At 32.3% G+C, this 27,852-nt stretch overlaps 1 protein-coding gene across 4 annotated transcripts; it reads left to right on the top strand.

Moving 5' to 3' along the window:
• Positions 1-27: 27 nt before the first annotated feature.
• LOC144836486 (uncharacterized) lies at positions 28-27,807 on the top strand. Of its 4 annotated transcripts, XM_078691584.1 has the most exons (49): positions 28-301; positions 2,247-2,366; positions 2,660-3,010; positions 3,505-3,582; positions 3,907-4,020; positions 4,459-4,572; positions 5,240-5,353; positions 5,489-5,602; positions 6,260-6,373; positions 6,635-6,748; positions 8,405-8,515; positions 9,009-9,122; positions 9,599-9,712; positions 10,856-10,969; positions 11,500-11,613; positions 11,874-11,984; positions 12,292-12,405; positions 12,823-12,933; positions 13,098-13,211; positions 13,507-13,620; positions 13,792-13,905; positions 14,281-14,394; positions 14,501-14,614; positions 15,017-15,130; positions 15,366-15,479; positions 15,788-15,901; positions 16,125-16,238; positions 16,542-16,655; positions 16,982-17,095; positions 17,303-17,416; positions 17,586-17,699; positions 18,120-18,233; positions 18,391-18,504; positions 18,693-18,806; positions 19,024-19,137; positions 19,399-19,512; positions 19,845-19,958; positions 20,214-20,573; positions 20,815-20,937; positions 21,258-21,371; positions 21,767-21,892; positions 22,537-22,650; positions 23,042-23,176; positions 23,513-23,623; positions 23,752-23,865; positions 24,279-24,410; positions 24,773-24,907; positions 25,249-25,362; positions 25,718-27,807. In XM_078691584.1, the coding sequence occupies exons 1-49, from the start codon at positions 235-237 to the stop codon at positions 25,873-25,875; spliced, it is 6,105 nt and encodes a 2,034-aa protein (XP_078547710.1). In that variant the 5' UTR covers positions 28-234; the 3' UTR covers positions 25,876-27,807. The 4 variants fall into 4 exon arrangements, with proteins under 4 accessions (XP_078547710.1, XP_078547711.1, XP_078547712.1 ...); XM_078691585.1 differs by lacking the exons at positions 9,009-9,122; positions 9,599-9,712; XM_078691586.1 differs by lacking the exons at positions 6,260-6,373; positions 6,635-6,748.
• The last annotated feature ends 45 nt before the right edge of the window (positions 27,808-27,852 follow it).

The raw sequence follows: 27,852 nt of genomic DNA on the forward strand, positions 1-27,852 counted from the left end.
CTTTAAGTGTCATCAGTTAGGCATAGTACCTCAAGTGTTCTGCACTGTGCTCATCTTTTGCGTACTTAAATTTGACGTTTAAAGGAATTAAGGAGTTCTTATAAGATATGTCAAATGGGATTCTTAAATTAAAATACGTGTAACTGGATAATAACTCATTTAACTTGATTTAAAGGTGATATTTGGTTAGCCCACCGATCAGTTTGTTCGTTTATTGGTGCCATAGGATATATTATGACAATGTTTGAAGCAACAGTTCCAGGATTCTGTATTTTTATCTTATTAATAAGTACAACAAACGGTGAGTTTATGCTATATTTCTTATTTAAATCAATAATATTAATATGATACATCGTGTTCTTTAACATTGACTCCGGCAAAATGAGAGATCATGCATCGTGGAAACAACCACCGAAACAACTTACACTTCTGATATCAAGATGATAGATTGTATGAATAGTACAGTTACTGTACATCTATGATGTTTTTATACAATCATTTTTCATTAAAAAAAACATGTTCTTTGATGGAAAGTTAGAATGTTGTACATGATGATTGTAGTGAATTTAATGTTACCTGTAGGCCTATATATTTCGTTGAAAACAACATTTATTTCCGGCCTACAGAACTTCTATCGTCTTCTTTGAAAATATTTTTGTTTAAATGCTTTCAGTTCATAATTGTATGCAGTTTATATTGTGGAAATACCTATTACTTCTACACAAGATCTCGACTCAATTTTCATATTACGAACTAAATGTTATCTGTAAAAAAACAGTCTTTAATAAACCGGTTACATTTCTTAATAGCATAGCGAGCTTTTTTTTATCTCAACTTCTTACTAGGAATTATTTTTTTTTTTTAATGATCATGTCCTGGAATGTTTCTTAATGTGGTATTTTAACATCCTTGAACATGAAGTTGTCGTTTTATGGAACGCCATTGCAGGCATTGTAACGACAATAGACCGTTGAGAACGCTTGAATACAAAGACACGTCCATTGTTATCGATTTACTGGGATATTTACAAACCGTCATATTGAAATACAGTTTGTCCATTCAAGGTAAAACACACACATGGGCGTATGATGATTCGGCCAAGCAAAAGCAATTTACAATTGGGTTTAATGACTCATTTATGATGAGCAATTATTTTTTGACTTAATTTTGGGTGGTTTATCCATAAAACAACCACCGTATCAACTACTGCCATGGTAACGAATAAAACAAATTATCCGATAAACATTATTTCATTATAAAATGTTAAAGAAAAAATATGTTGTTTATTATGCTATAATGCGTTAAATTAATTAAATTTAAGCATGAGAAAATTAAAAAATGCAAATTTATGAATTCAGTCGTCATCGGCCTAAACTTTAAGACTGTTTGTAAGAATAATTAATACTAATTATAGCCCTATTTAAAAACATTTTATAAAATGAGAACAACCAACAATTTATAAATTTCTAAAATAATAAAATGAGCTCATAATAAAGCGACGAACACAATGCCCATACAGTTTGAATTGTATCCATGGAAACCGTACAAACTCTACGCTCATAATGCATATATTAAGTGTATTGTGATATTGTAGTTCACGTACAAAAAGTGTCACCAACAAAAAGTGTATAATATCTGCATTTGATGACATGAAAGATATAATAATAAATGTTTACTATAAATAGGTTTACTGTGGATACAATCACCATTGGCTACCCCATGTTTAAATATCATTTAGGCCTATTTTATTTTGGTGAAAACCCATATTTTAGACAAGAAGATTTGGCTCAATAGTTGCGAAGTAATGCGACAAATGGATCATAGAAAACGAACTTTAAAAAAATGATATTAATTCCTTTTTGCAGAGGAAATAAAGTTCATTTTTAACTAAATAAATATAACCGATTCCATTCAAACGTATTATCCTACCACAAATTCAAATGATGCTAAGATATGATGTACAGCATTTGCAGTTGGTATATCTGAAGTAAAAGAACAGTTGACATGTGTTTTAAGTATAATGAAGGAAGATTAAAATTGTAATTTCCTGGTATTAAGTGTTATAAAAAAGAGGAATAATGATCTCAGAATTCAACTAACCGCCCCTAACCACTGAAGCGTGTCTGCGACATCCTGATTGGTTCCCATTAGGGGAATACCCACACTAACTTTTACTTTTTCCACACACACCATCCAAAAAGTTTTATCTGCAAGTCCTACCAGTTTAATTGTGTTTTTGTTTTTAGGGCAAGACTGTTCAGTTGATCCATGCTTAAACGGAGCTACATGTATAACTGAGGCAACAGGCACAGCATTTTGCTTTTGTACGCCAGGCTACCATGGGACCTATTGCAACGAAATTATAGGTGAGTAAGCCTCTACTCTAGCAGCTAGGCCCAGGGGCATGATGCCCTAATCTACTAGCTTAGGCCTAGGCCTAATGAGTATGTTACATTTTACATCGGTCTGTGGACGGCTCTTGATGCCTAGTACATGGTCATGGGCTAGCCCAGGTATATTTAAAAACTGATACTCAGGTAGCGGATGAAATTGGTGTGGGGGCCGAGACGTAAGTTAATATTAATTGTAAATGAAAAGTGCAAAATGACTTGAATATGTGTGTTTAGTTTACATTTTCTTTTTGACACTACACCTACAGCTTCAAATTGTGGACAAAACTTTTACGGTGTTCTAACAGATGATATTACATCACCGAATTATCCGCAGAATTATGAAAACTTTCAAACTTGTACCTACTTAGTTGGGTATCCAAATGGTAAAAAAATCAGAATTACAGTCAACGATGTTGATGTTGAAGATGATAAGGACTTTGTTGAGATTGGTGCAGGACCTGTGTTAGATACAACTGGAGTAAGCGCTCTGTATACATTCGCAACATCTCTTACGACTCTACCACAACCCTTTGAGATTGATGGTAGTCGATTGTGGGTGTACTTTTCTACAGACTTTAATGTCAGAAAACGAGGATTTAATATCACATTTTTAGTTGGTACGTATAATTTACTTTCACAAATAGTGAGCTTTTTTACCAATAGACCTGAGCTTTCAAGAATGTAAAGAAATAACATGATTGGGCATACAGTATATTCTTGATGTGTAACTCGATCACAAACTCTATGCTACACACGTTTTATTAACCCTGAAGCTTGGTTCCCACTAGCAAGGACGTAACACAACGTACTGTAAGTGATTTTACCAATCACAAGCGATGGATTGAATCAACTCACTTACGTTGCGCTTACCTCCTTGCGTTGCGTCTCTAGTGGGAACCACGCTTAAGCGTCAATGCACGTTGGTAGTACTACTCCTATCAACATAACCCCTGAAACAAACCCTCTAAATATTTCCCTCTGTACTATACATTAGCATCCTAACCCAGGTGCGTGCGGTACTATGTATAGCACTGTGCGGTGTATAGTAGGACCACATGTATGTAGGTCATTGGCAGTATTAAGGAATGTGTTTAATATTGTTTTATTTCAGATGCTGATGAATGCTCAACCAGTCCTTGCCAACCAGGACAAGAGTGCATTGACCTTGATTACGCTTATACGTGTATAGGTAACAGTGGATATTGTTTATTTATTTTATTTCAACAATATTTTACAAGGGTGGTCGATCCAGCCGAAGCTGATCATTAGGGACCCTCACAAAAATACAATATGACAAACATAAACATGCAACAATAAAAAAAAACAATTAGAATTCAAGAATAAAATTTTATTAAATTTTTAATATAAGAACTTAGTTTTTTAATGGATCGTATCTCTGGTTATCTTTGGTTACCGTTGACGAGATAAAACATTCATCTTTCATTTAAAGTGTGACTTTACCTGGAGGGAGAACATTAATTATGTTTAAAATTTTATGTACTTTTACCAACAGATGTTGATGAATGTTCAAGTAACCCATGTTTTAATGGAGGAGCATGTGTTGATGGTATCAGTCAGTTTACCTGCACATGTCCAACTGGTTTTGATGGAGTTACATGTGAAATTCGTAAGTACAATATATTCTTGTGAGGTAGGGACAGCTGCATAGTGATGATATTAGTAAATTCTCTCAGCGCTTTGGGACAATCCTTTGATTGTACAGTATAAGCGCTTTATAAATCGAACAACATAACATAACATAATACTTGGTTCGCACTTAGACCCAACTGGACATAACTTAAGCGAACCAAACTTTTTTAAGGACAGTGCATGGATCACAAATTGAGATTTGATTGACACAATACTGTTACATTATATTAAGTATACAATAGTTTTCATAATTTAATGTACATTAATTATATCATCAATCATTTCTGGATAGAATAATTAAAGGTAAACAATACAACAATCCAACAAAAACGCTGGCTAGATTTGTATACAAATATTGGTCTTATTCAATGGTCATACAGTATGCCTTACTGTTTGTTTTTTTTCTTTGATATAGAGATTATTCCATGTAGTAGCAACCCCTGCGAAAATAATGGAATATGTGTGAATGATGGGACTCGCTATCAATGCGAGTGTAACAATGGTTATACCGGTGAAACATGTCAAATTGGTAAGTAGATCTTGTACATCTTAATTTGGCCGTTGTTGTCAGTTGTCTTAAGTTAAACATTCTAAGTATTAAACATGTAATAATGTCAGTTTCAGACCCACAATTTTTAAATAGAAGGGCCAATGGCTTAAACATTGTAAAAATAAGTGGTGAACTTAACCTATAGGTAATACTGTAATATCCCAACCTACAGTATATCTTTTCCATTGTAATTTTCAAAATGTGGATCTGCCAATTGTTCATGTAGATTTAAATGAAGTATGTAAATAAGTATGTTTAATTTTATGTTAATATTACAATCATACAGTACAATTAAGTACCGTATTGTTGAAAAATCCTATTTGACTTATTTGGGATAAAGAATGTATGCATTATATTGAAAATAAGTACATAGTGCAAAGTGGAGATAGTGTGTATTATTATATGGGTTTCTTGTTGTCATGACAATCATTTCCTACCTCTTTTATTAAAAGATCAATATTCCTAGTTTGTTCAATAAATAATCATTCTAAAATATTGTATGACGCCATTGCAAATGTGTTACTAATTATAATATGTGTTTCTGCTAAATAACTCCAAATAACTAGTTTATTTGAGTTACTTTAAAATCCAAATATTGATTACTTATTATATTAACACACATTATTACTGTATCTATATGTTGTAGACATTGATGAGTGCAACAGTAATCCATGTCAAAATGGAGGCATCTGTAACAACCAAATCAACTCCTATACTTGCAACTGTCAACAAGGATATGAAGGCATTTCCTGCCAAACAGGTACAGTATCATTCTTTAGGCGTAAATAAATGCTTGAATGTCCTCCAAAAAAGTTTGTGAAAACGTGCCTGAAAATGTACCAGTTTGAATCAAATTTAACAGATCAATGAGATAAATATTTTCTTTCTTTTTTAGAAATTAATGAGTGCAACAGTAATCCATGTCAAAATGATGGAATCTGTAATGACAACATCAACTTCTACACTTGCACATGTCAATCTGGATATCAAGGAACTCTGTGTCAATCAGGTAAAATATAATAAATATTTAACTATTTTACACAAAAGAAAAAAGCTAAATACTTCAATACCCAACCTGAGGGTGAAATTATTGGCACGGGAGAGTGTTTGGACCTTTTTTGGATCAGAAGATGGTGGCTGGGTGGGAAGTTAAACTTCTGAGCAACTAAATTGTATTAATTTTATTGTAATAATTTGTTTACTTAACAACAATTTGTTTATTTGTCTATTACTAATGTTCTATTACATCTATAGGTTATGTATGCTTATACATGTTAAATTTGAAAATGAATATTGTTTAATCATGTATTCATAATGAGAATTGTAAAAATTCTCATTATTATATTTTATTTTATGTTTTAATATAAGTTTTAGCACATCACATAATGCTAATAAGCGATCATCATAAGTAACTTTTACAAATATTTTGAGGGTAAGTATAGCAATACACAGGTCGTCTGTTGTACAAGATCCAAACAGATGTTAGCTGGACAAAAAGAATGAGTACATACGCTTTAATTCTCATCTATAACCTGGTTCACTCCAGAGCAACTTCTAGGTATTCACTTACATCCATTTCAGTGCAAGCATGAAGTTCAGAGTTCTCTTAATCTAGACCATAAAACAATCTACACTTTATTTTTACTGCATGTTTTCGTTCACATAGAAATTGATGAGTGCATTAGTAACCCATGCATCAACGGAGCAGTTTGCAATGACTTAGTGGATGCTTTCAACTGCACATGCCCAGAAGGGTATGGTGGTGTCTTCTGTGAGATAGGTATTAAACAACGTTTTGGGAAAAGTAACAAACAAAGTTTAAATTACGACATATTAAATTAGAGTTTAAAATTATAAAATTGTATAATTATCAAAGAATACAAATATTAAAACTTGTTACTCCCATATAAACCTAATATTCAAATATTAAAATTAGTTAAAAATAAACGTTTAATAAATCAACATTTCAAGTATTTGAAATAAATATTCAATTACAGATAAAAAGTTGTAGCCTGCTAATTATGTATTCATATTATCTTAGAATTGCAAGAATGTCAAAGTTCACCATGCAAAAATGGGGCTACTTGTGTAGAAGGAGTCGGAGAATACATGTGTGAATGTGTTCTCGGTTACCAAGGATTTAATTGTGAAATCGGTATCAAAAATTATATAACTCCTATTTATGCAACTCACTACTATTGGAATGCAGTGTAGAAATAAACTATTTTTTCTAATATATTCTATATTTACAGATAGCATTGAAGGGCAATTCTAGGCGCAAAAATAACAGAAACTCTCTCATTCTATGGAATATTAACTTTTATGCTTTTCTTTATTACAGTTTGTGCATAATACAAACACTATTAGATATTTATATACAGTATATTACTATATTATAGCCTAACGGGTGCTTTCATATATCAATCATATTGCATGGTGATGGACTAACCATTTACAAAGTAACATTTTAGTGGGATTACATTTAAAATATGGTCTTTGTTGATAAATCTACAATAGAATAATACAACATAACTCAAAAACTGTTCAAACAATCAAATCAAAACAGTGTTCCTGTAATTATTAATGATGTTGATATTATTTATAATATTATACATGGTATAAGATTGAACTTGAACTTGTATTTTCAAAATCAACATTTTGAGATATGTTTTGTACCAAGTAGATTTATAAATGATCCGATTCATTGGATTCTGTCTGACCGCTTGTGACTGCAATGATAAATAATTCAATAAATTGTGTATAAAATTAGAAATTACGAAAACGGATGGTAAATAGCTTATTGACGGTTTATTTTCGTAATACACATTGTTAATTGTAAACCAGATAAACATTTACAATCAATAGATTATGATACAAATTGCTATCTTTTGAAATGTTGACAGTATTGTCTGCAGTTATCCATCCAAATACATCTATTTCTTGGTCTATTATTCATCACAAAAGCCGACAATGAATTGTAGCGTGGGAATCCCTGTTGCTTTTTAACAATCTTTACAATGTTTTTATAGTGTGTAATAGTTACTGGTTATTGTCTATGAACCTTTACACATATTACAAATAGCATATTGAGATACATAACAATTTAGTAGAATGAAGTTTTTAACAACTAACTGCTATGTTCTACGTTTTTACTTGCATATCTTTATTAACCATTTATTTTAATCAATCAAAATGTATTTTATTGCAGATAGAGCATACTTTATATCAATTTATTATCTTTAACAACAACAAGAAAATTCTTCGAAAATAATACTACATTTGCTTACCAATAATTCATGATTTTAGTTAGTACTAACGTAATGCATTTTACTACTGGTTTTTGTTTACTAACCACAATTTACTACAATATTTTATTTTACTTTTTTATTTTATTGTTATATAAACAAAAACGGTTTTCTTTGTAGGACTATTTTGTTAACTTATGATGTTATGAATCAACACAAGACAAGCAATATAGTCATCTGTCCATATATACTAACCATTATTTAGCGTTACCTTGCCATTGCTTTAATAAAAACTATCTATTGTATTAGAATCTACTTTAAAGCTCTGTCTACACTATCAAACTAGTTTAACAAAAAAGTGTGATGTGTCCAAATATGGTAGTGATATGCCCAAATATGGTAGTGATATGACATCATCATGTCCATATATGGGCACATTACATAAATATTGATAGTTTAGACAGAGCTTTAGCCTACTAGATGGATTCTCTGATAAAGAAAATGATTAAGAAAAATTGCTATTTAACCCTAGTTTTAACAATATTATTTATGGTTTTTATTAACAGACATTAACGAATGTGCCAGTGCGCCATGTGTGAACGGAATTTGCTCAGATAACATTGGTTCCTATACCTGCTCATGTGTGAACGGATGGACTGGTACAAGATGTGATATAGGTAAGAATGAAATCACTCAAATACATATAGAGAGAAAAAATGTTTATTACATCATGATTTGTTTAAATGAATAACAACTTTTTGAAACTGTCGAAGCGAAAGTAATATTATTCAATTGAAATGTTGTCACAATTGCATGATTTTGTTTTTTTTAATTTACCAATAATGTTGTATCATCATTCATGTTCTAAGTAGAATCTCCCAATACCAGACTCTGAAAACCGGAAATTACCTCACGATGTTCCAAATATTTTCTTACCATTAAAAATACATTCAGAATACCAGAATTTCCAAAAAATAGACATGTAGGCCAGTTCAAGATGTTCGGTATTAGGAGATTTGACTTTATTATCTTTACATGTTTTATTTTTTACATTTTTTACAGCAGCATGTTCCGTACTGCAACAAATTATTTTTTTTCACAATTGTGCATTTATTTATATTTTTTCATGACACCACTATTTTGTTGCTTTTTACTTGTTTGATATCTCAGATGTTGATGAATGTGCTAGCTTTCCTTGTTCCAACGGTGCTACCTGTAATAACATGTTAGCTTTTTATACCTGCTCCTGTTTGCCCGGATTCACAGGCAACGATTGCGAAATTGGTAAATGAAATGTCTTGTTCTTACAAGATATTGGTTCAATTAATTGTTTTATAATTTATTTAGTTTAAAAAGTTCCTAATTCCAGGCAAGTAATAGGCACTAGCCAAAACAAAATCCATCATTGTGAAACATTATATTGTATACATAGGAATTAATTTTTAAATAAACTATGTGATAGTGAATGCTTTAGCTCAGTTTATCCTATCTAAGTTCCAAAATGTGTGGTCAGCAGTTAGATGACCTCTTCTAAACCCATTATTCCTGTGTTTCATATTTATAGGTTCTAAATGGCTATATTTCAACCTCAAACCACAAATAATATATTTTAATTTTGCCACTAAATAAATCATACTGCATTAGAATATTATATACCATTTTAAAATATTTATAATGTTCAACCTGTTGTTAAAGAATAAAAGTAAATTTATTTATTCCAACCATTTGTCTAACTTTAAAAATCGTTACTATTCCTATAGATATAAATGAATGCGGAAGTGGTCCATGTTTAAATGGTGCCACATGTAATGATAGAGTCAACAGTTATGATTGCACCTGCGCAGGTGGTTTCACAGGAATACACTGTGAAACGGGTAAGGGGGAACCAAATTACCTATACATGAATATGATTTTGAATAATATACTAATAAATATTCATGAAATTTAATCCTAACACATTTTAAAATAATCTGGAGTTAACTAACATTCTAAAACACTTTATATCACTTCAGTTTTTCTTTATGAATATTCATAATTAAATAATATATATTAATGTATTTGCTGTGTGTAATTTATGAAGCTACTGTGTACGGTTAACTAACATTGCTAATAACACTTTCAGGTCCAAGTTGTATCCAGACTTAATTATCTTACACTAATTTTATACAATAAATAATCATAATTTCTTTACAGTGTCTAAATTTTTCTGCAAGCTGAGGTCTTCAAATATAAATAATTATTAAGATGCTTCTCATGAATATTCATATCTCTATGCATATATCTTAATATTTATCTTTTTTTCTATACATAACCTTATTTTGCTGCATACTAACAATTATTTTGTTTACAATTAACACTACTTTTCTTAAACACAGATGAGGATAAGGAGAAAATTAACATCTGGTGGAAATTTAAATTAACTCCTTTTTGCACATTTTTATGTTCAAATAATTATGCAAACCTATTGATTGTCTTCTTTCACTTTGCACATATTATTGCTAATATTGTTTCACAGGAATGTTGGTTAACTAATATAACTAATTCATGATGTTTTGATGATGCTAAAGTTAGGCTGACATCACTGATGATTTAATCTTTATTTTAAATCATAGTGATGATGATGTTGATATGTTGATGATGATATACTGTATGTTGATGATAATGATGATGTTGATAATAATGATGATGTTGATAATAATGATGATGTTGATGATAATGATGATATGATGGTGATGATATGATGGTGATGATATGATGGTGATGATAATGATGGATGATGTTGATATGTTGATGATGATAATGATGAAGATAATGATATGTGTTGATAATGATGATGATGATGAATATACAATTATATCGATACTGAAAACAACGTTGACAGACAGTTGAATACGACAAAAACAGTAGTGATTTTGAGTAATGATTGAGATGGTATAACATGTAATAATGTAATAATGAATAAATACTGTGTACACCAAAAGAAAGGTTACATAACACTTTTTTCTCCTCAAAACTAGACATAAACGAATGTGCATCTTTTCCCTGTGTAAACAATGGCGTGTGTACAAACAACTTTAATAGTTTCTCATGTGCTTGTGTGGATGGTTACACTGGCAGCAGATGTGAAATAAGTAAGTACAAGAAGTAGCTTTAATTATCATATAAACCTGAGACCCTGAAATAAGAAAACATCCAAAATAACATTAGGGCAAAAAGACATGGAAACATTCCTCTACTACTACACTCGCTGATTCTATTTAAAGTCAGCGAGTGTGTGTAAGTCTTGTACAACCTCTACACAATATGGTTTTTCATAGTTTGGATTAAGGATGGATGAATTGATGGATTACTTTTGGTAGACTTGGCTTGTGTGTGTGATATATTTTGGCCTTTCAATGAATGGTTTAGATTGATTGAAATGGTTTGGATTTGAGTGCTTTGGCAGACTTGACTTGCCATAGATTGTGGCCTTTCAATGAATGGTTTAGATTGATAGATGAATTGTTGTTGAAATGGTCTGGATTCTTGACTTGCCATAGAAGTGTCTACAACCTCAGTGTTTTGGTCATTCAATGAATGGTTTGAATTGTTTTGATTTGAATATTTTGGCAGACTTGGCTTGCCATAGAATGTACACTAATATTTCTGTTTAATGTTAAAGATATCAATGAGTGTGCAAGCAGTCCTTGTTTGAATGGTGCAGAGTGTACTGACCTGGTCAACTCTTACTCTTGTCAATGTGCAAACGGATTTGAGGGAGAACGTTGTGAACTGGGTAAGTATCATACTTATCACTAAACTCAATTTTAGAGACTTATTACATCTTTAATATTTAAGAGTTGTTAAATATCTGCAGCGAGATCATTGATGTCAAAATCATCATCATTATTGTCATCATTATCATTACTGTTGTCCATCTTTATCACCATTATCAGAAACTTTCTTTAATTGAAAGATTATACCAAAAAATACATACCGGAGTATACTTAAAAATGTTAAAAATTAAATGTTTGGTTAATTTTGTTTCATTTTCAGTAACAAATGAATGCGCAAGTAACCCATGTGTGAATGGGGCTTGTACTGATATTGTACTTGCCTACTACTGTACATGCAATGATGGCTGGATGGGAATCAATTGTGAAATAGGTAAGACAAGTTTATGTGTCAAACGAAAGAACGATTAAACCACTTTGTTGAAGATGAAAGGATGGAAAGAGCAAGTAGAGACTCTGAACTATTGCGGAAACCTACAAAATAATGATTTACGAATAAATTAACTGTTAAATAAACCCTGGTGAGGAATGACTGCATAGAACCATACTGATTTGGTTATTAGCTCCCAAATTTGGATTAATTTTCTTGCAAAATGATTTAAATAAAGCTAAACCTTGTACTTTTTCAAAATGGGTAGTAGTGTTCAGTGCCTACTTATTCTACTATTCATCTTTTGCAGATATAAATGAGTGCAGTAGTTCTCCTTGTTTAAATGGAGGACTTTGTACAAATGCAGTCAATGGGTATACATGCAGCTGTCCACAAGGATGGTTTGGAGTTCACTGTGAAACAGGTACAGTAGTGCATTGTATATACACAGACTTTTATCTAGTTTGTTTGTTATTTCATTTTATACTGGGTAACCTCTTCATTCAAAGACTTGTCTCCCAGAGGGCCCAGTTATGATCAGTGGCTGTGTGTGAACTTGTACACTGAGGTAACCCCCTATAAGTAGTACACTATTTGAAAAGAGAAATTGTGTCTAGTTTATATTATATTTAATTACCTTAATCAAACACTGCACATAAATGCATTATTGTATTGTGTACACTTAAAAGTAGCATTAATCTAAATGCCAACTTTATGTCAATGGCTACCATACCAGATGTCTATGTAGACGGTTACCTGAACCAGTACCAGTGTACAATGAACCAGCATTATGTTACCACATTATACATACAGTATATTCATGTTCATTATTAATGTTTAGATGTGAACGAATGTTCCAGCAACCCCTGTTTATTTGGTTCCTGTGTTAACGAACAAAATGGCTACCGATGTGCTTGCTTTGATGGCTATGAAGGAAACCGCTGCCAAAATCGTAAGTAAACATTGTATTTTGCTGGTTTATAAATTCAATATTGTATTGCAGTAGCCATCTTTGAGCTATAAAAATAATGTTGTATTTTTATTACACTTGGGCTATTAATGAAACATCCAAGTGTAATGATATTAATGATAAACAAATTTTGATTTCCATTGCAGAGACCAACGAATGTCAAAGTTCACCATGTCTTAACGGAGGAACTTGTTTTGATATTGTGAATATGTTTATTTGTAGCTGTGCAAGTGGTTGGGAAGGAGACAACTGCGCCACAGGTTAGAGTTTTTTACAAATTAATTTTATTATAAAAACCAGAGTCAATCCTTGTCATTTCATTGGTAATTTGTTTTCATTGCCATATGACTAAGTAAATGCAACATCTGTGAACGTTTTTGAAGGAAAATTGGACAAGTATTGGTCAAATAAGGACTTTAATACCATTCTGGGTAGCATAACTGACTGTGGGTCACAAGAGGCAAATTAGCCAATGTAATATATACCCACACACAATAAGTTTAAAGCAAAAGTGATACTAATCAATAACAGTTGTTACCTAATTGTTTTCTTCAGATGTTGATGAATGTGCGAGTAGCCCATGTCTAAACAACGGAGTGTGTAACAATTTTGAAAATCGATACACATGTACCTGTCGGCCAGAGAACTCTGGAAATAACTGTGAACTCTGTAAGTTTAACAATTCTAACATTTAGAATAAATAGAATATTATGTACAGTAGTAAAAATAATTAAAAACCAGTCAACTCTCCAAAAAGTCAAAGAAAAACAGACATCCTAAAAATTTCAATTTCAAATAATTGTTTGAAATACAATAATAATAATTTTTTTTCTTTTCTAGTTACAAATCCATGTAGCAGTTCTCCTTGTAGGAATTCTGGTACTTGTACTAACTTTGTTAGTTTTTATCGCTGTACATGTCCACCAGCATACACAGGGACAACTTGTGAAGATGGTAAGTAACATTTACATATATTCACCAAAGCATGAGCTAGGTTAGTTAGGCTTATTTGCCACAACTTCCACTGTTGGTCTCTAGTTTGAATAGTGCACTTCAGGAAATAACTTAATTAATGATTGGTTTATTTTGGAGTTGAGTAGCCGAGTGGTTAGGACACTTGACTATCATACAGAGGAGTCTACTCAACTGTAAATAAGTACCTGGTTGAAAATACTAGGGAGGATAGGGCGGCGTGGTAAGGAACTGGCCACCCTACCACATAATGCTGAGGCTAAGTAAAAATATCCCCTAACAGCTCATTATCCTATGATCAGAAATGAATACAGGACTTATCTTTACGTTTATTTTGATTAATTTACTTCATTTCAGATTATGATGAATGCGGAAGCAATCCTTGTAACAATGGAGGGACTTGTATTAATTTGGTTGGAAGGTATGAGTGTGTATGCATGCCAGGCTGGACCTCTGACAGATGCCAAACAAGTAAGATTCTTGTCATTTGATTGGATGATTGTGGGTCACATGGTATGCAATAAATACTCTATTGAACTATATAATCTGTTAACATACTGTTATTTTGTTTTTACAGACATTGATGATTGTGCAACCAATCCTTGTTTAAATGGTGCCACTTGCAATGATCTTGTTAGCAACTTTTCCTGCACTTGTTCATCTGGATGGACTGGAGATGTTTGTAGTGTTGGTAAGTTGATTCAACATTTAATTTATTCCTCTCATAGTCTTTCCTTCACTCATGTTTCTTAACTATATTTCTTCTTTCTTCTCTTCTTGCATTTCTTCTATTTTTGTCTTTCTTTTCTTCTTGTGTTTTTTTTTCTCTCTTTATTTTTATCTTCTCTCCTTGAATTTCTTTCTTCTCTCCTTGTATTTCTTTCTTCTCTCCTTGTATTTCTTTCTTCTCTCCATGTAATTCCTCTCTTTTTGCGTTTCTTTCCTCTCTCCTTACATTTCTTTACTTCTCATTGCATTCTTCCTTCTCTCCCTGCATTTTTTACTACACTACATATGTTTTCTTGTTTCAGCAACAATTTATGAATACTTGGTTGACCAATTTATGACACACATTTAAAATTGTATTTTTCAGAGGTTGATGCATGCAACCCAAATCCTTGTTTGAACGGTGCTGTGTGTAATGACTTTGATACCTATTACACTTGCTCCTGCACACCAGGCTTCACAGATTCAACTTGTAGTCAAAGTAAGTAACCATACCTAAATTATACCAGTATACAGTTGGTATACCCTTGCTAAGTTTTATTTACTACTCAATACCACCTCAAATTGTTTAATAAATTGTAAATAAATGGGTATGTTATTGTTAAAATCCATGGCATTGTTTGGAAGCCTTTAGGACTTTAAAACAGATCATTATAGTACGATACTCAATTTCTTCTGTTTTTATTTCATGTACATACACCATCTTTTTTTTTTAGACATTAATGAGTGTGCTAGTAACCCATGTACGAATGGTGGTACATGTTTAGATGGCATCAACGGCTACCTCTGTAATTGTAGAAGTGGATATGAAGGCACTAATTGCAACGGAAGTAAGTGTTATAATACAGACTCAAATGTAACTAAGCCAATCAGTGTTCTCCCAATATAGAAATCAAGTCAGGCAAATTGACAACATATAGCCTTTGATTGCTCTTGGCCTAACCTACCACTACATAAGTGTTTATTTTATGTATAATTTTCTTACACCATTTTTAATACTGGTGGGAGCCAACTTAGTCTGGCAAATCTTGCTGTCAAAACCTGATTCGGGGGATACAGTTTAGACATTATTGAAAAGCAATGATTTATAATCTTACGAAATCCCAATATTAGTTGAATTTTAATATTGTATTTTCAGATATAAATGAGTGTGCTAGCCTGCCCTGTCAGAATAATGGACTGTGCCTCGATGGTATCAACATGTACACATGTCAGTGTCAATCCGGGTTCTTTGGAGCACACTGTGATAATAGTAAGTCAGAATCATATCAATCAATTAAGGTCTGTCAAGACTTTTGTACTTGATACAGATGCTTGTTGCTACAGGGTTGGTTAAAAGTTTGAAGTGTAGGCCTATGAATTATAGATGAGATAAAGTTATAGATAGGAAAATATGAAAATGGAAAACTTGTAATGCAAGCATACATTTACACCAGTAAATATTTTTTTAACCAATGTCTTCTTTTCTTTTTTAGATTTCAATGAATGTGCTAGTGCGCCTTGTATGAACGGAGGTCAATGCGTAGACGAGGTCAACAGTTATTACTGTTCCTGTTTAAGTGGATGGGGTGGAAATAACTGTGAAGTCTGTAAGTATTTACTGTTTTCAAATTCTAAACAGTATTTCAATAAGTGAGAGAATGGTTTTCATTTGTATTTTAAAGCACCTGCTTTTTCCGCTAATTAAAATATTTGTTCAGTATCATAGGAAAATTCCATAATACAGCAACTCATGAATATCACATGTATTATGGAAGGTACAGATACAGGCTCATATGTAATACATAAGATGCTGTATGCTGCATGGAATATGCCTATGATATGATTAAATTATAGAGAATCCACTGTTTTAAGAGAAGGTTGAGTAAACATGGTTTAATGTATTTTTGCAGCATTGGATGATTGCTCTCAGAACCCTTGTGAGAATGGAGCAACTTGTATCGATGGAGTGAGTTCATTCACCTGTGCTTGTACATCGGGATGGACTGGATTTACCTGTACATTAGGTGAGTAATTCAACATCCTAGGGGCTTTCAGAGGAACATGTAAATCTTAACGAATGATGTTATCATTCTTTGATTTGTCAACTTTTACACACCACTACACTATTTTGATTTGATGACCGAAGATTCAAACGTAACGGATATATCATTTTCGACAAAAATCTGTGAAAAACTTTTGTTTGAATTATAAATTAACCTTTCAATGGATCATTCTATTCGTTGCATTTATTCTTAACAATCTATGGCAACACTTTTCTAACACACTCTGTTTTAATAACAGTGCAATTAGCTAATAATTCATAATTTTGCCATTGTTTTGTTTTTTTCAGATGTTGATGAATGTAACAGTTCCCCTTGTTTAAATGGCGGAACTTGTCAGAACTTTGCCAACTACTTCAATTGTGTTTGTCTCACAGCTTTCACAGGCAATCTTTGTCAAACAAGTAAGTATAATCAAAACGTATTGTAATCATTAGTGAAAGATACAACCAACTAAATCTGATTATACAATCTGATACTACTGTATCATCTCTCAGTATTATTATAAATTGAAGGCTTCTGGTGGAACCAGCACTGAACACTCTGCCACCTTGTGTCACATGTCAAACATCAATACAATTTGTTGAAGAATAACTTTCTTTCCTTTTTAGATGTGGATGAATGTAGTAGCTCACCTTGTCTCAATGGAGCCAATTGCATTGATGGCATTGGGGAATACACATGTGCATGTGTACAAGGATATGTTGGAACTCACTGTGAAAGTGGTATGTAGCTAGCTAGCATATTGGGAATGGAAGGCAGGGTGTGAGGAGATAATCTTTTCCTTAAAAATATTTCTGCAATTCAGGCTGCAATAGTCAAAATTTTGCTATTTGTTTTATATTTTTTCAATGTATAATAGATAAGATATTAAATTTATTATTTTTATAACAGATGTTATTGAATGCCTAAGTGCGCCATGTCAGAATGGAGGGCTTTGTGTGGAAGGTATCAACTCTTATTCTTGTACCTGCGCTGTTGGTTTTGAAGGACCCGAATGTCAGATAAGTATGTGGTAACTTCTGATACAAATTTTGACTGTAAACTTGTAGAGAATAGGTGTTTCTATAGATTGAGTAGTTTATGATGGTTACACTGTATTTGTCTTTTTAAATCTTATTAACCAATTCACCCAAACCATCCAAATCACCCAAATCACCCATTTCAGTCAGTCATGTGAATTGAACCCATGACATTGAGATTCTAAGAATGATCAAAATCATCTGAACCAGAATACTTGAACCAAGACATTAGGATTGAAAGGCCAGGTACTAAGCTACAAAGTCACATCATATTAAGCCAAATTGTTACAGTAAACAAGAGATGACATTCTTAAAAATTCCTTTTTTTGTACACTCAAACGTTTATAATGATAAACATTATCTCTCTGAAAGCATACATTTCTATAATTACTTTCTTATGTTTCAGATATAAATGAATGTGCAAGTAACCCCTGCGGAGTGAATGGAATGTGCAATGATCAGGTCAACCAATACAATTGCGTATGTCACTCGGGATGGACAGGTCCAATATGTACTATAGGTAAGTTTTCTACCAGACCGATGAATATACCATAATTAAATCAGGTACAATCTGGATAAACAAGTCTATATCTACCTATACAACTCCATTACTATATCAATATTTTATTTCTCCATGTATTGTTATGATTATTAATATCTCTTTGTATGTTATTCAGAAATTGATGAATGCGCTAGTCTTCCGTGTCAGAATCTTGGAACATGTACACAAGGTGACAACTTTTACACATGTGATTGCTTACCTGGATGGACTGGTACCAACTGTCAAAGTAGTAAGTGTTTTCTGCTGAAATAATGTTGTTCACATTATCGAAAGATAGCTTTAGGAAGTTGAGTGTCTAATAAACTACTTCAAAGGTTAGCAAAAGATAGCTTTAGGGAGTTGAGTGCCTAATAAAAGGGTTAAGGGTTGATAGTATGCTGGTCAGATAAAATAAATTTAATTATTTTCAATTTTCAGATGTAGATGAATGTCAACTGGCTCCATGTAAGAACGGTGGAACTTGTAACGACCTAACAAATGCTTATACCTGTACCTGTGTACAAGGCTTCACTGGAAATGATTGTGAAATAAGTGAGTAGTACTAACCACTGGTAACCACCAATAGTGTAATTAACTTAAATACAGTCAGAAAGTCTCCCAAAACCTTTTTAGAGCTCCAAAAGGACCCACATTATTTGTTGCCATTCAAAACACATGAACAGGAAAGCCATCACTGGCTCCATGGCTGACCAAAGCAATAATTAAAGGATACAACAATAATTATAAATGTATTTTAAAACTTCTTCAGATATTAATGAGTGCAGTTCAGGTCCTTGTCAAAATGGAGGTGTTTGTATGGATGGTATTAATTCATATTCATGTGTATGTCCAGTTGGTTGGGATGGTCCAAACTGCGAGATGAGTAAGTATTTACATTTTTCTACCACTAATATTTATGCGTGTATCCAGTTGGTTATGAGAGACATGATGCTTTCCACTATTCTATGCCATTTTCCTCTTTTATTGGCAGGGTGGTTTTTCTGTTTTATCTGTATAATTTTCAATTTCATTTTTTGCCTTTTGTGATCATTTAGATATTGGTCTTCCTGTGTTTAATTCATTTTTGCTAGAGCCTCTCTGGGGGGTGCTATTGTAAATTGAGCATTCTTTGTGTTTCTTTCAGACATAGACAATTGTTTTCCAAATCCATGTCAAAATGGTGGATTATGTGAAGATGAGCTGAATGGCTACGTGTGCACCTGTCCTACAGGATTTACAGATTCTAATTGTGAAACAAGTGAGTATTCAACATTTATTTTTTAACACGCACTCCAACTCTCTCTCTATCTCGTAGATACAGTAGTATAGATGAGGTCTGGTCCTATATTTCAATTTATTACTGTGTATTAAATATATAATTTGAATTTAAAATAAGCAAAAAAGGAATAATGTACATTTGTTAACCATGTATATTCATAATTTTTATTGTCATTTTTAATTTAAGTAGTGTTGTATTATGAAAAGTTGTGCAGAATATTTGTGTGGTGTTTTTTTGAGTTCCTGTGCCAAGATAGTTCTTATTAAAATAAGGACAAATAATGATTGTCTAATTTATAAAATTATTTACAGACATAGATGAATGTGTGAGCTCACCTTGTGTTAATGGAGGAACATGTAATGACGGTATCAATGGTTTCACATGTGACTGTATAATTCCATGGAGTGGAACATTCTGCAATATACGTAAGTTACGTCCTAATTACTGCAATGAGGCACATAATGTTTCAATATTTTAGTTTGAACATTCATTATTACATTAAGTAATTGAACATGCATCACAGCCTGCTAGATTGTATTTTGGTGCTTATTTATACCACAAATTTGTAATTTCATAATACTAGAGAAAATTGAAAATGGTGGAAAAGAAGGCTTGTTTGATCAGTAAAAATAGTGAGGGCGTGAGTGACCTTTATGATTCTTTTTACATCAATATTTTAGGGGGAGCTTGTCGTGCAAATTACACAATTCCAGATGGCAGTATGATAAGTGTACAATCGCCAAATTACCCAGCTAATTACTATGACAACGACTTCTGTCTCTGGTACATATCAGCTCGTCCTGGAAAGCACATCCTGGTTTCTGTGACCAACTTTCAAACGGAGTTGTATTATGACAGTCTTGAAATTGGAAATAACAACGACCCATCTGATTTGGGATCTCGTGTCATCGACCATTCTGGGGAGACATTGCCACCTCCGTTCCTTACAACTAATAATGTCGTGTGGGTCAGATTTGAAACAGACCGTACCAAGACGGAATCAGGATTTTCTGTGACATTCAGTGAGAGAGACGATCCAGGTATTGTATTATTTATTTATTTATTCTTTTTTTATGATTATTTTAATTTATCACTTTGATCATTTTGATCAACAAAACCATCATAAACATTAAACAATATAACAGCATACTAGTGCTTGACAGCTAAAATAGCAGCCAAATCCTTAAGAAGACTGCCTACACTGACGTAACACACAATATTTAACCACCACCAGTTTATCTAACCTATAGCTAAATATGTAACAATTATTGTTTTTGTTAGATTTGATTGATGAATGTTCCAGTAACCCCTGCATAAATGGTGCAACCTGTATTAACAGTATCAACGTGTTTGTATGCAATTGTCCTGCTCAATACACTGGAATTCTCTGTGAAACAAGAATACGTAAGTTTTTTGGGAATTTTGTACCCAGTGTATAATTGGGAGTTGTCTACATATGTGTTTGTCTACAAATATGGATGCCTGGATTAAAATAACTACATTTATTTTTTAACCACTGTCTACACTATCAAACTTTATGTGACAAAACAAATGTGACGTGCCCATATATGGACAGAGTTTGATAGTATAGACAGAGCTTTATAAAATCAGAAACAACTTCAAAGTCACATTTTATCTATATTTGCTGTGACCAAACTATTAGGAGAATGATTAGATTTACAATTGGCAATCCAATCTAAAAATAATAATTGTTTTTATTTCAGAGGTGAATCTCTGTTATAGCAACCCGTGTCCAAGTAATGCAGAGTGTGTCAATGATCAGGATAGGTATTACTGTATCTGTCCACCTGAATCTACAGACCCTAAGTGTTTCACTGGTACGTTGTCTACATTCATATACATTTATAGCGCTTTATACAGACAAAACATACTAAATTAAAAATCCATTTAAACACCCTACCCCTATCAAATAATGGTATACTCCACGAAACACACTGCCATCATCATTATCGAGACATTGTAGAGGTAACATTCATTTGTTCTACATTGCATCATGTTTGTTGAATTTTCCTAATTAGCAACATTTTTATGTTTAACACCTTGAGTCAAAGCTGTCACAAGAACTGTTTTTGACATTTTTCTTTTCAATCACTTTTTAAAAGTATGTATGAAACCTAGTTAGGCACAAAAAAACATTAAAAAAATAAACTTTTATTCTATTATATTTATTAATTTTTATTATAGTATCTCAATTTCCTTTATTTATTTACAGACCAACAACCAAATACAGCTTGTGATAGCAATCCGTGTGTGAACGCAATTAGGTGTGACTCGGATTCACTAACAGAATATGAATGTTTCTGTCGAGACGGCTGGTACGGAGACCAATGTAACACTGGTTAGTATGAATACAATTATCTTTCAAATAATTTTATATTTGATTTCTCTTTTGTACTGATTTGATTAAAATCTTTCCCTTGTTTGTGCCTAAATCTTGGTTCCGACTATGAAGCAATGCAAGGACGCAAGTGCAACACAAGGAATTATTTGACCAATCATGACACGATAGATCATCCGAACTGTCACTTGTGATTGGGTCGCTTGTGATTGGGCTTACGTCCTTGAGTTGCATACTAGTAGGAAACAAGCATAATGAACAGAACGAGAGTGGAGTTGTGACTTGGTGGTTATGATGCCTAGCTCCTTAATTCAAGGGTCCTGGGTTCAAGTCCTGTCATATGTCAGTATTTTTTCTAATGACAAATTACAACTCTACTCCCAAAGACTTGTAATAAGACTTTGTTTATGTTGAGCATCTTGTGTATATGTTTGTCTTGTGAACAGGATTGCCACCTTTAAGAAGGATAGTGAATGAATTTGCTTATGGTTATCCTTGGCAATTTGGCTAAATATATAATAACAAAAAATAAATAGTTTATATATAACTAAAAAATATTGATATTTCAAGGTACTGGTAAAAGTACGAACTCCATGATTGTATCGGAAACATTTAATGATCACAAAATTATGCTTTATTTTCAGATGTGAATGAATGTGACAGTGATCCATGTCAGAATGAGGGCGTTTGTATCAATTCTGATAACATGTACATTTGCATATGCAAACAATCTTTCAGTGGAACCAACTGTGAGAATGGTATGTTATTATTCTACTGCAGTAATTATACTACTGCAGTAATTATACTACTTCTTACTTACAGTTATTTAACTCATGTGTTAGTCCCACGCACCTTAAATGTGATAGACATACATTTAAATTTTTCGGAATTGGGATATATTAAAAAGCAGTCTTAAAATGATTACAATTAATTGAAGGAAATTTTTATCGGATTTCAATTAAAATGTTTTTTTTTTGTATTATGTAATTAATTTTTAGGTAATTTTTTATTTTGACCTTAAAATTAATCCCTTTTATATTCCGATTACTTTATAAAGCTATCTTTGATAACTTTATATGTTCCAAAATGACTTAAATAAATACACCTAATTTATCATAAATAATTCATATTTATCTATTCATATTACAGGAACTGAGCCAATGATATGCGATTCTGATCCATGTCAAAATGGAGCTACATGTCTAAACCCACAGCTGCAGTATCCTGATCAGCAGTTTAAATGCATCTGTGTTAGTGGATACTTTGGAAAATTCTGTGAATTGGGTAAGTAAATTAGTGCATTGGTTTAAACACCATTTAATAATAAATTATTTAGATGAGGATGATCTCGAGGGCATCAATGGACAGGGACTGTTAGCACTCCTAAGGGGCCCTCCAATGCTGGGTAGTTTCAGTGGGCTGCTCATACTCTGAGGCCTCTTAAGTTCAGAGGCCCCTGGGTTTAGCCAGTCAGCGCTCATAGCCATTACGCAGATGGCAACATTAATATAATTTTACTAATGTTTGGTAATGAAAATGAATATTATATTCAATCAATTTTGCTCATTATTTTGTTTAACAACTATAAATAATATGGACATTTGTTAATTGTATTTTCAGATGTTAATGAATGCGATAGTTATCCATGTTACAATGGGTATCAATGTACTGACATGGTCAATAGTTATACATGTGAATGTCCTGCCTCAATGGGTGTCGACTGCAGAGGCTGTAAGTAATACTGCATTTCTTTCAATTGAATTTAACTAAATCTGTTTTTTTTTTATTTTTTAAGTATATGAATTTGTGTATAACAATTATAATTATCGATAGCTCTTTATGAAAATGTTTTTAAACAGCAATTGGACTTTGTCAAACTCAACCTTGTAAAAATGGAGGAACATGTAGTGAAAGTAATGGAGATTATGTATGTGAATGTCCAGAGAACTGGAAAGGAAAAACATGTACAGAAGGTAAGAATGACAAGTGAGAAGGAGTGGGAAATGGGGAAGGGGGTGAGAAGAAATGAGTGGGAAAATGAGGAAATCACTGGAAATGCAAGGGAATCAAACTGTGAATTGGAAGGAAAAGGATGGAGGAAAGAGAACATGAGAAGAAAGGAACCATATCTCATAGCTATATTAATACTGTAACCAGTTTTATCATATCACATAAATCTTTTGAGGACTAGAAAAACAAATCCTGTACTATGGAAAATATTTCATTTAGCACTATGTAATGTTATTTATTATAGTCTCACCCTAAGACAACACAAAGGCCAGCCAAACTGGCTTTTGAGAGACTTGACTAACAATACTTAATTGCAGAGTACAGTACACATGTCAAAGGTTACACAGTGTTAATGTCCTTATTTTATTATTATCAGTGGATGATATACTTCTGTACTGTACTGAAGAAGAGAAGTCTATGTGCATTAATGGAGGAACCTGTTATAAAGAAGCTGGTGTGCCTATGTGTTTATGTCCACGTGATCTTACTGGAGATACTTGTAACATTCGTAGGTGGAATTATTATTTGTATCATAGTAAATCACACAAATCCTTTTCTATTCAATAGTGTGTACTATTGCATGCCATGTGACCTACAATCGTCCAATCAAATGAATAGAATTTATTTAGGTGTTATATACTACATACTATATACCTATATGTAAATAGTTCTGTCCACTATTATGCCAGTTTGTCTAGAATAGTGCCTAAGATTATTAAAAGTAACTTCCAACAAAAGTCTACACTTATATCTATATTTGGTAATATTTTATCTTGGTACTTTACTAATTACAATATCATTATTCAGTGAGTTTTGTTGTCTATTGTGAGATACTATAAACTTAATTTGTGTTTATGCTTATTTTTTTAGAAGTAGATCAGTCAAAGGCTTGTGAAAACCACAAGTGTATGCATGGAGAGTGTTTCATCTCGGACTCGTCATTATCAGACCTGGCTTATCAGTGTTCATGTGACCCAGGCTACGAGGGCACTTACTGTCATTTAGGTACAAGAAATAATATTTTCAATTTGTGTTTTGTTCTGAACTGCATTACTATAAAGAATTAATTTTGAAATCGTGGTTCTCACTAGGATGCAACGCAACGCAACACAACGACGTAGTGACAGAACATGCCGTATTGCGTAATCATAGTTTATGCATTCACTCTGCATTACTGACAAAATCCACCATATTTAGCTATTTTGTATTTCCATAAACACTCTACTGTACCCTTGCCCTGTTGCTTATTTAATTAAGACCAAACACTTATGCTACTTTTTGTAATATCTTTACCTAAACATTGAACAAAAACTTGAATGATAACCATAAATATTATTAACTTTCAGATGTAAATGAATGTGAAAACTCTCCCTGCTCAAATGATGGAACATGTGAAAATAAAATCAATTCTTTCACTTGTCATTGTACAAACGATTACACCGGTACCTTATGTGAATCAAGTAAGTTTGCGGGAGGGAGTAAGATAGAGGGCAGCAAATTGTTGATTCTAGCCAAGAATTGACACCCGATTCTTGGTACTGTATCTATCTCCAGTATCATAGGAATATTCCGTAATACAGCATTACATGTGTTCACATGTGTTCTATGATACTGTGCAAGTATTGTCATATATGGAGATAGGGCACAGAGAATCGGGTAGAATCCATGTGATATTCTATGTGATTTTGAATGATAAGCAAATCAGGCAAAAAGAAAATGTTATGCCTTAAATGTATGATGCCCTTAAACCTACAATATAAAATAAAAATATTTATTAACCATGTCATTAAATTTGGTGTTTTTTTTTTGTTGTAGAATCTGAATCCGTTGAGCTCACAGGCGCTACAGCTGAGCCAGGAACTCTAGAGGATGTTTGGATCATTATCTTCATCATTGTCGGTGTTATCATTGCAATATTAATTGTTATTTTAATTGCTATAGGTGTTTTATGGCATAACCCAGATAGGAAATAGTTTATTTACTGAATATAACATTTAGAACACCTTGAGTCAATATTTTATACTCATTTTTATATTAAATGAATATTATTATGAGTAAATAAATTAAAAGCAAACATTTACTTTCTTTCAAAGACAGGTCAAATCTATTTTTTATTTTGTTTTAAACTGCTAAATTTTAAAATTTTAAAATTCTTTAATTACAAACACATTTAAACTGCATTAAGGTGTGGTTTAGTAGTGCTTTTTAAATTGTAATTTATCATTAAATTAAACAGCAAATACCAAAATATAGTAGAGTATTGTAATATAATAAGACAGGGTATTAACCCAGATTATGATAATAATGATATAAATAATAAATAATATAAAAGAGTAATATAAAGTTATCTATCATCATTTGGTAGATTATTATATTTAGTGTGCAATGCATAATAAGCATGTTTATTTAATTTAAATTAAAACTGGACCTGGACTTCTAATTATTTGAAAGAACTGAAATAAAAAGCTCTGTTTACACTATCAAACTAGTGTGATGTGCCCAAATATGGTAGTGATATGACAGCATCGTGTCCATATATGGGTACATCACATTTTCTTTTATCACATAAAGTTTGATAGTGTGGACAGAACTTTAGTGTGCAGTAAAACACAATTTATTATGTGCCAAGATGACAAGATTAAACTTTCGTTTCTATTATTTCCTTTTAGCACTTGAAGACAATCTTGTTGTGGTATAATTCATTCAAAATAGTGATAAACACTGCCACTAACAGGTTGCACAAGAAACACATAGGCCTCCTCGAAAAAAAACTTGCGTCACCTATCAAAACTCGCGTCGCATAGCAAAACTCGCGTCACCTATCAAAACTCGCGTCGCATAGCAAAACTCTAGAGTTTACGTACACTGGGACGTCATCACCTGCATGTGCGTGACGTTTCAGTGTGCGTAAAATCTGGAGTTTTGCGAGGTGACGCGAGTTGTTTTGCGAGATGACGCGAGTTTTGCGGTATGACGCGAGTTTTGCTAGGAGTGACTCGATACAGTACTACACGATCATTACTTATTCATCTATCTTTTACTGTTGTCTAATAATATTAAGTAGGATTTAAAACTTAAACAATTGCATAGTGAAGTACTATTTTTGTATAAATTAAGGAAAAATAAGACATTTTTATATGACGTTTGTAAATTAGAAATTTGGATGTACATAGAGTTATGATACCAATGTAATGGTATTTCCGATTTGCTTAATATTTGGGGTTTGTGTATAGATAGAATATTTGTATAATAATGTTTTTATATTTTAATCTACACAGCTTAAGTACCTTTGAGAAAAGTGCCTTGTGCTTAATTATTTAAACTTACAAGTTTTTAACTATTATTGTACTGTATATGTTTTGTAAGGAGTAAGTGTTTCTTTCATTTGATAAATTGATTAGGTAGTTATTGGGTAGTTTTTCGTTCATCAAATATCAAAATCGTTTTGGATGAGCAAAGTGGTTTTTTTTTTTCAATTTCAAATGATGTAAAATTACAACAATCATATTCCAACTTAAGAACAGAGTTTCAATTGCTGTTCAACTTTTGAATATGTCACTACAATTTCGATGAGGGTGTTTGGAATAAGTACAATGTGCATGCTTTCAAATGTTTAATTTCAAATAAGAATGGTGTCCTAATTTGTTTTTTTTTTATTTCAAATTCAAAATTTAAATGTCGCGGACGAAATAAAATACTCTATATGTTTCTATTGTATTTGATCACAAAGGGCAATAGGTTGTATTATCTTTAATTTCAAAAAGTGGGTTACCTCGTGGACAGAGGGCAAATGAGTTGACCAATCACAAGCAATTTATCAACAAACTTGTATTTGTATTAGGGCAGATAGATGTGTCATGTGCTTTATTATTTTAATCTTCAAATTGATATTCTAAAATAAAAGGAATTTAAGAAAAAAATGTTTATCCACTGTAGTTATATTATTATTA

This window comes from Antedon bifida, chromosome 1 (genome assembly GCF_963402885.1).
Source record: "Antedon bifida chromosome 1, ecAntBifi1.1, whole genome shotgun sequence".
NCBI classification, from domain to species: domain Eukaryota; kingdom Metazoa; phylum Echinodermata; class Crinoidea; order Comatulida; family Antedonidae; genus Antedon; species Antedon bifida.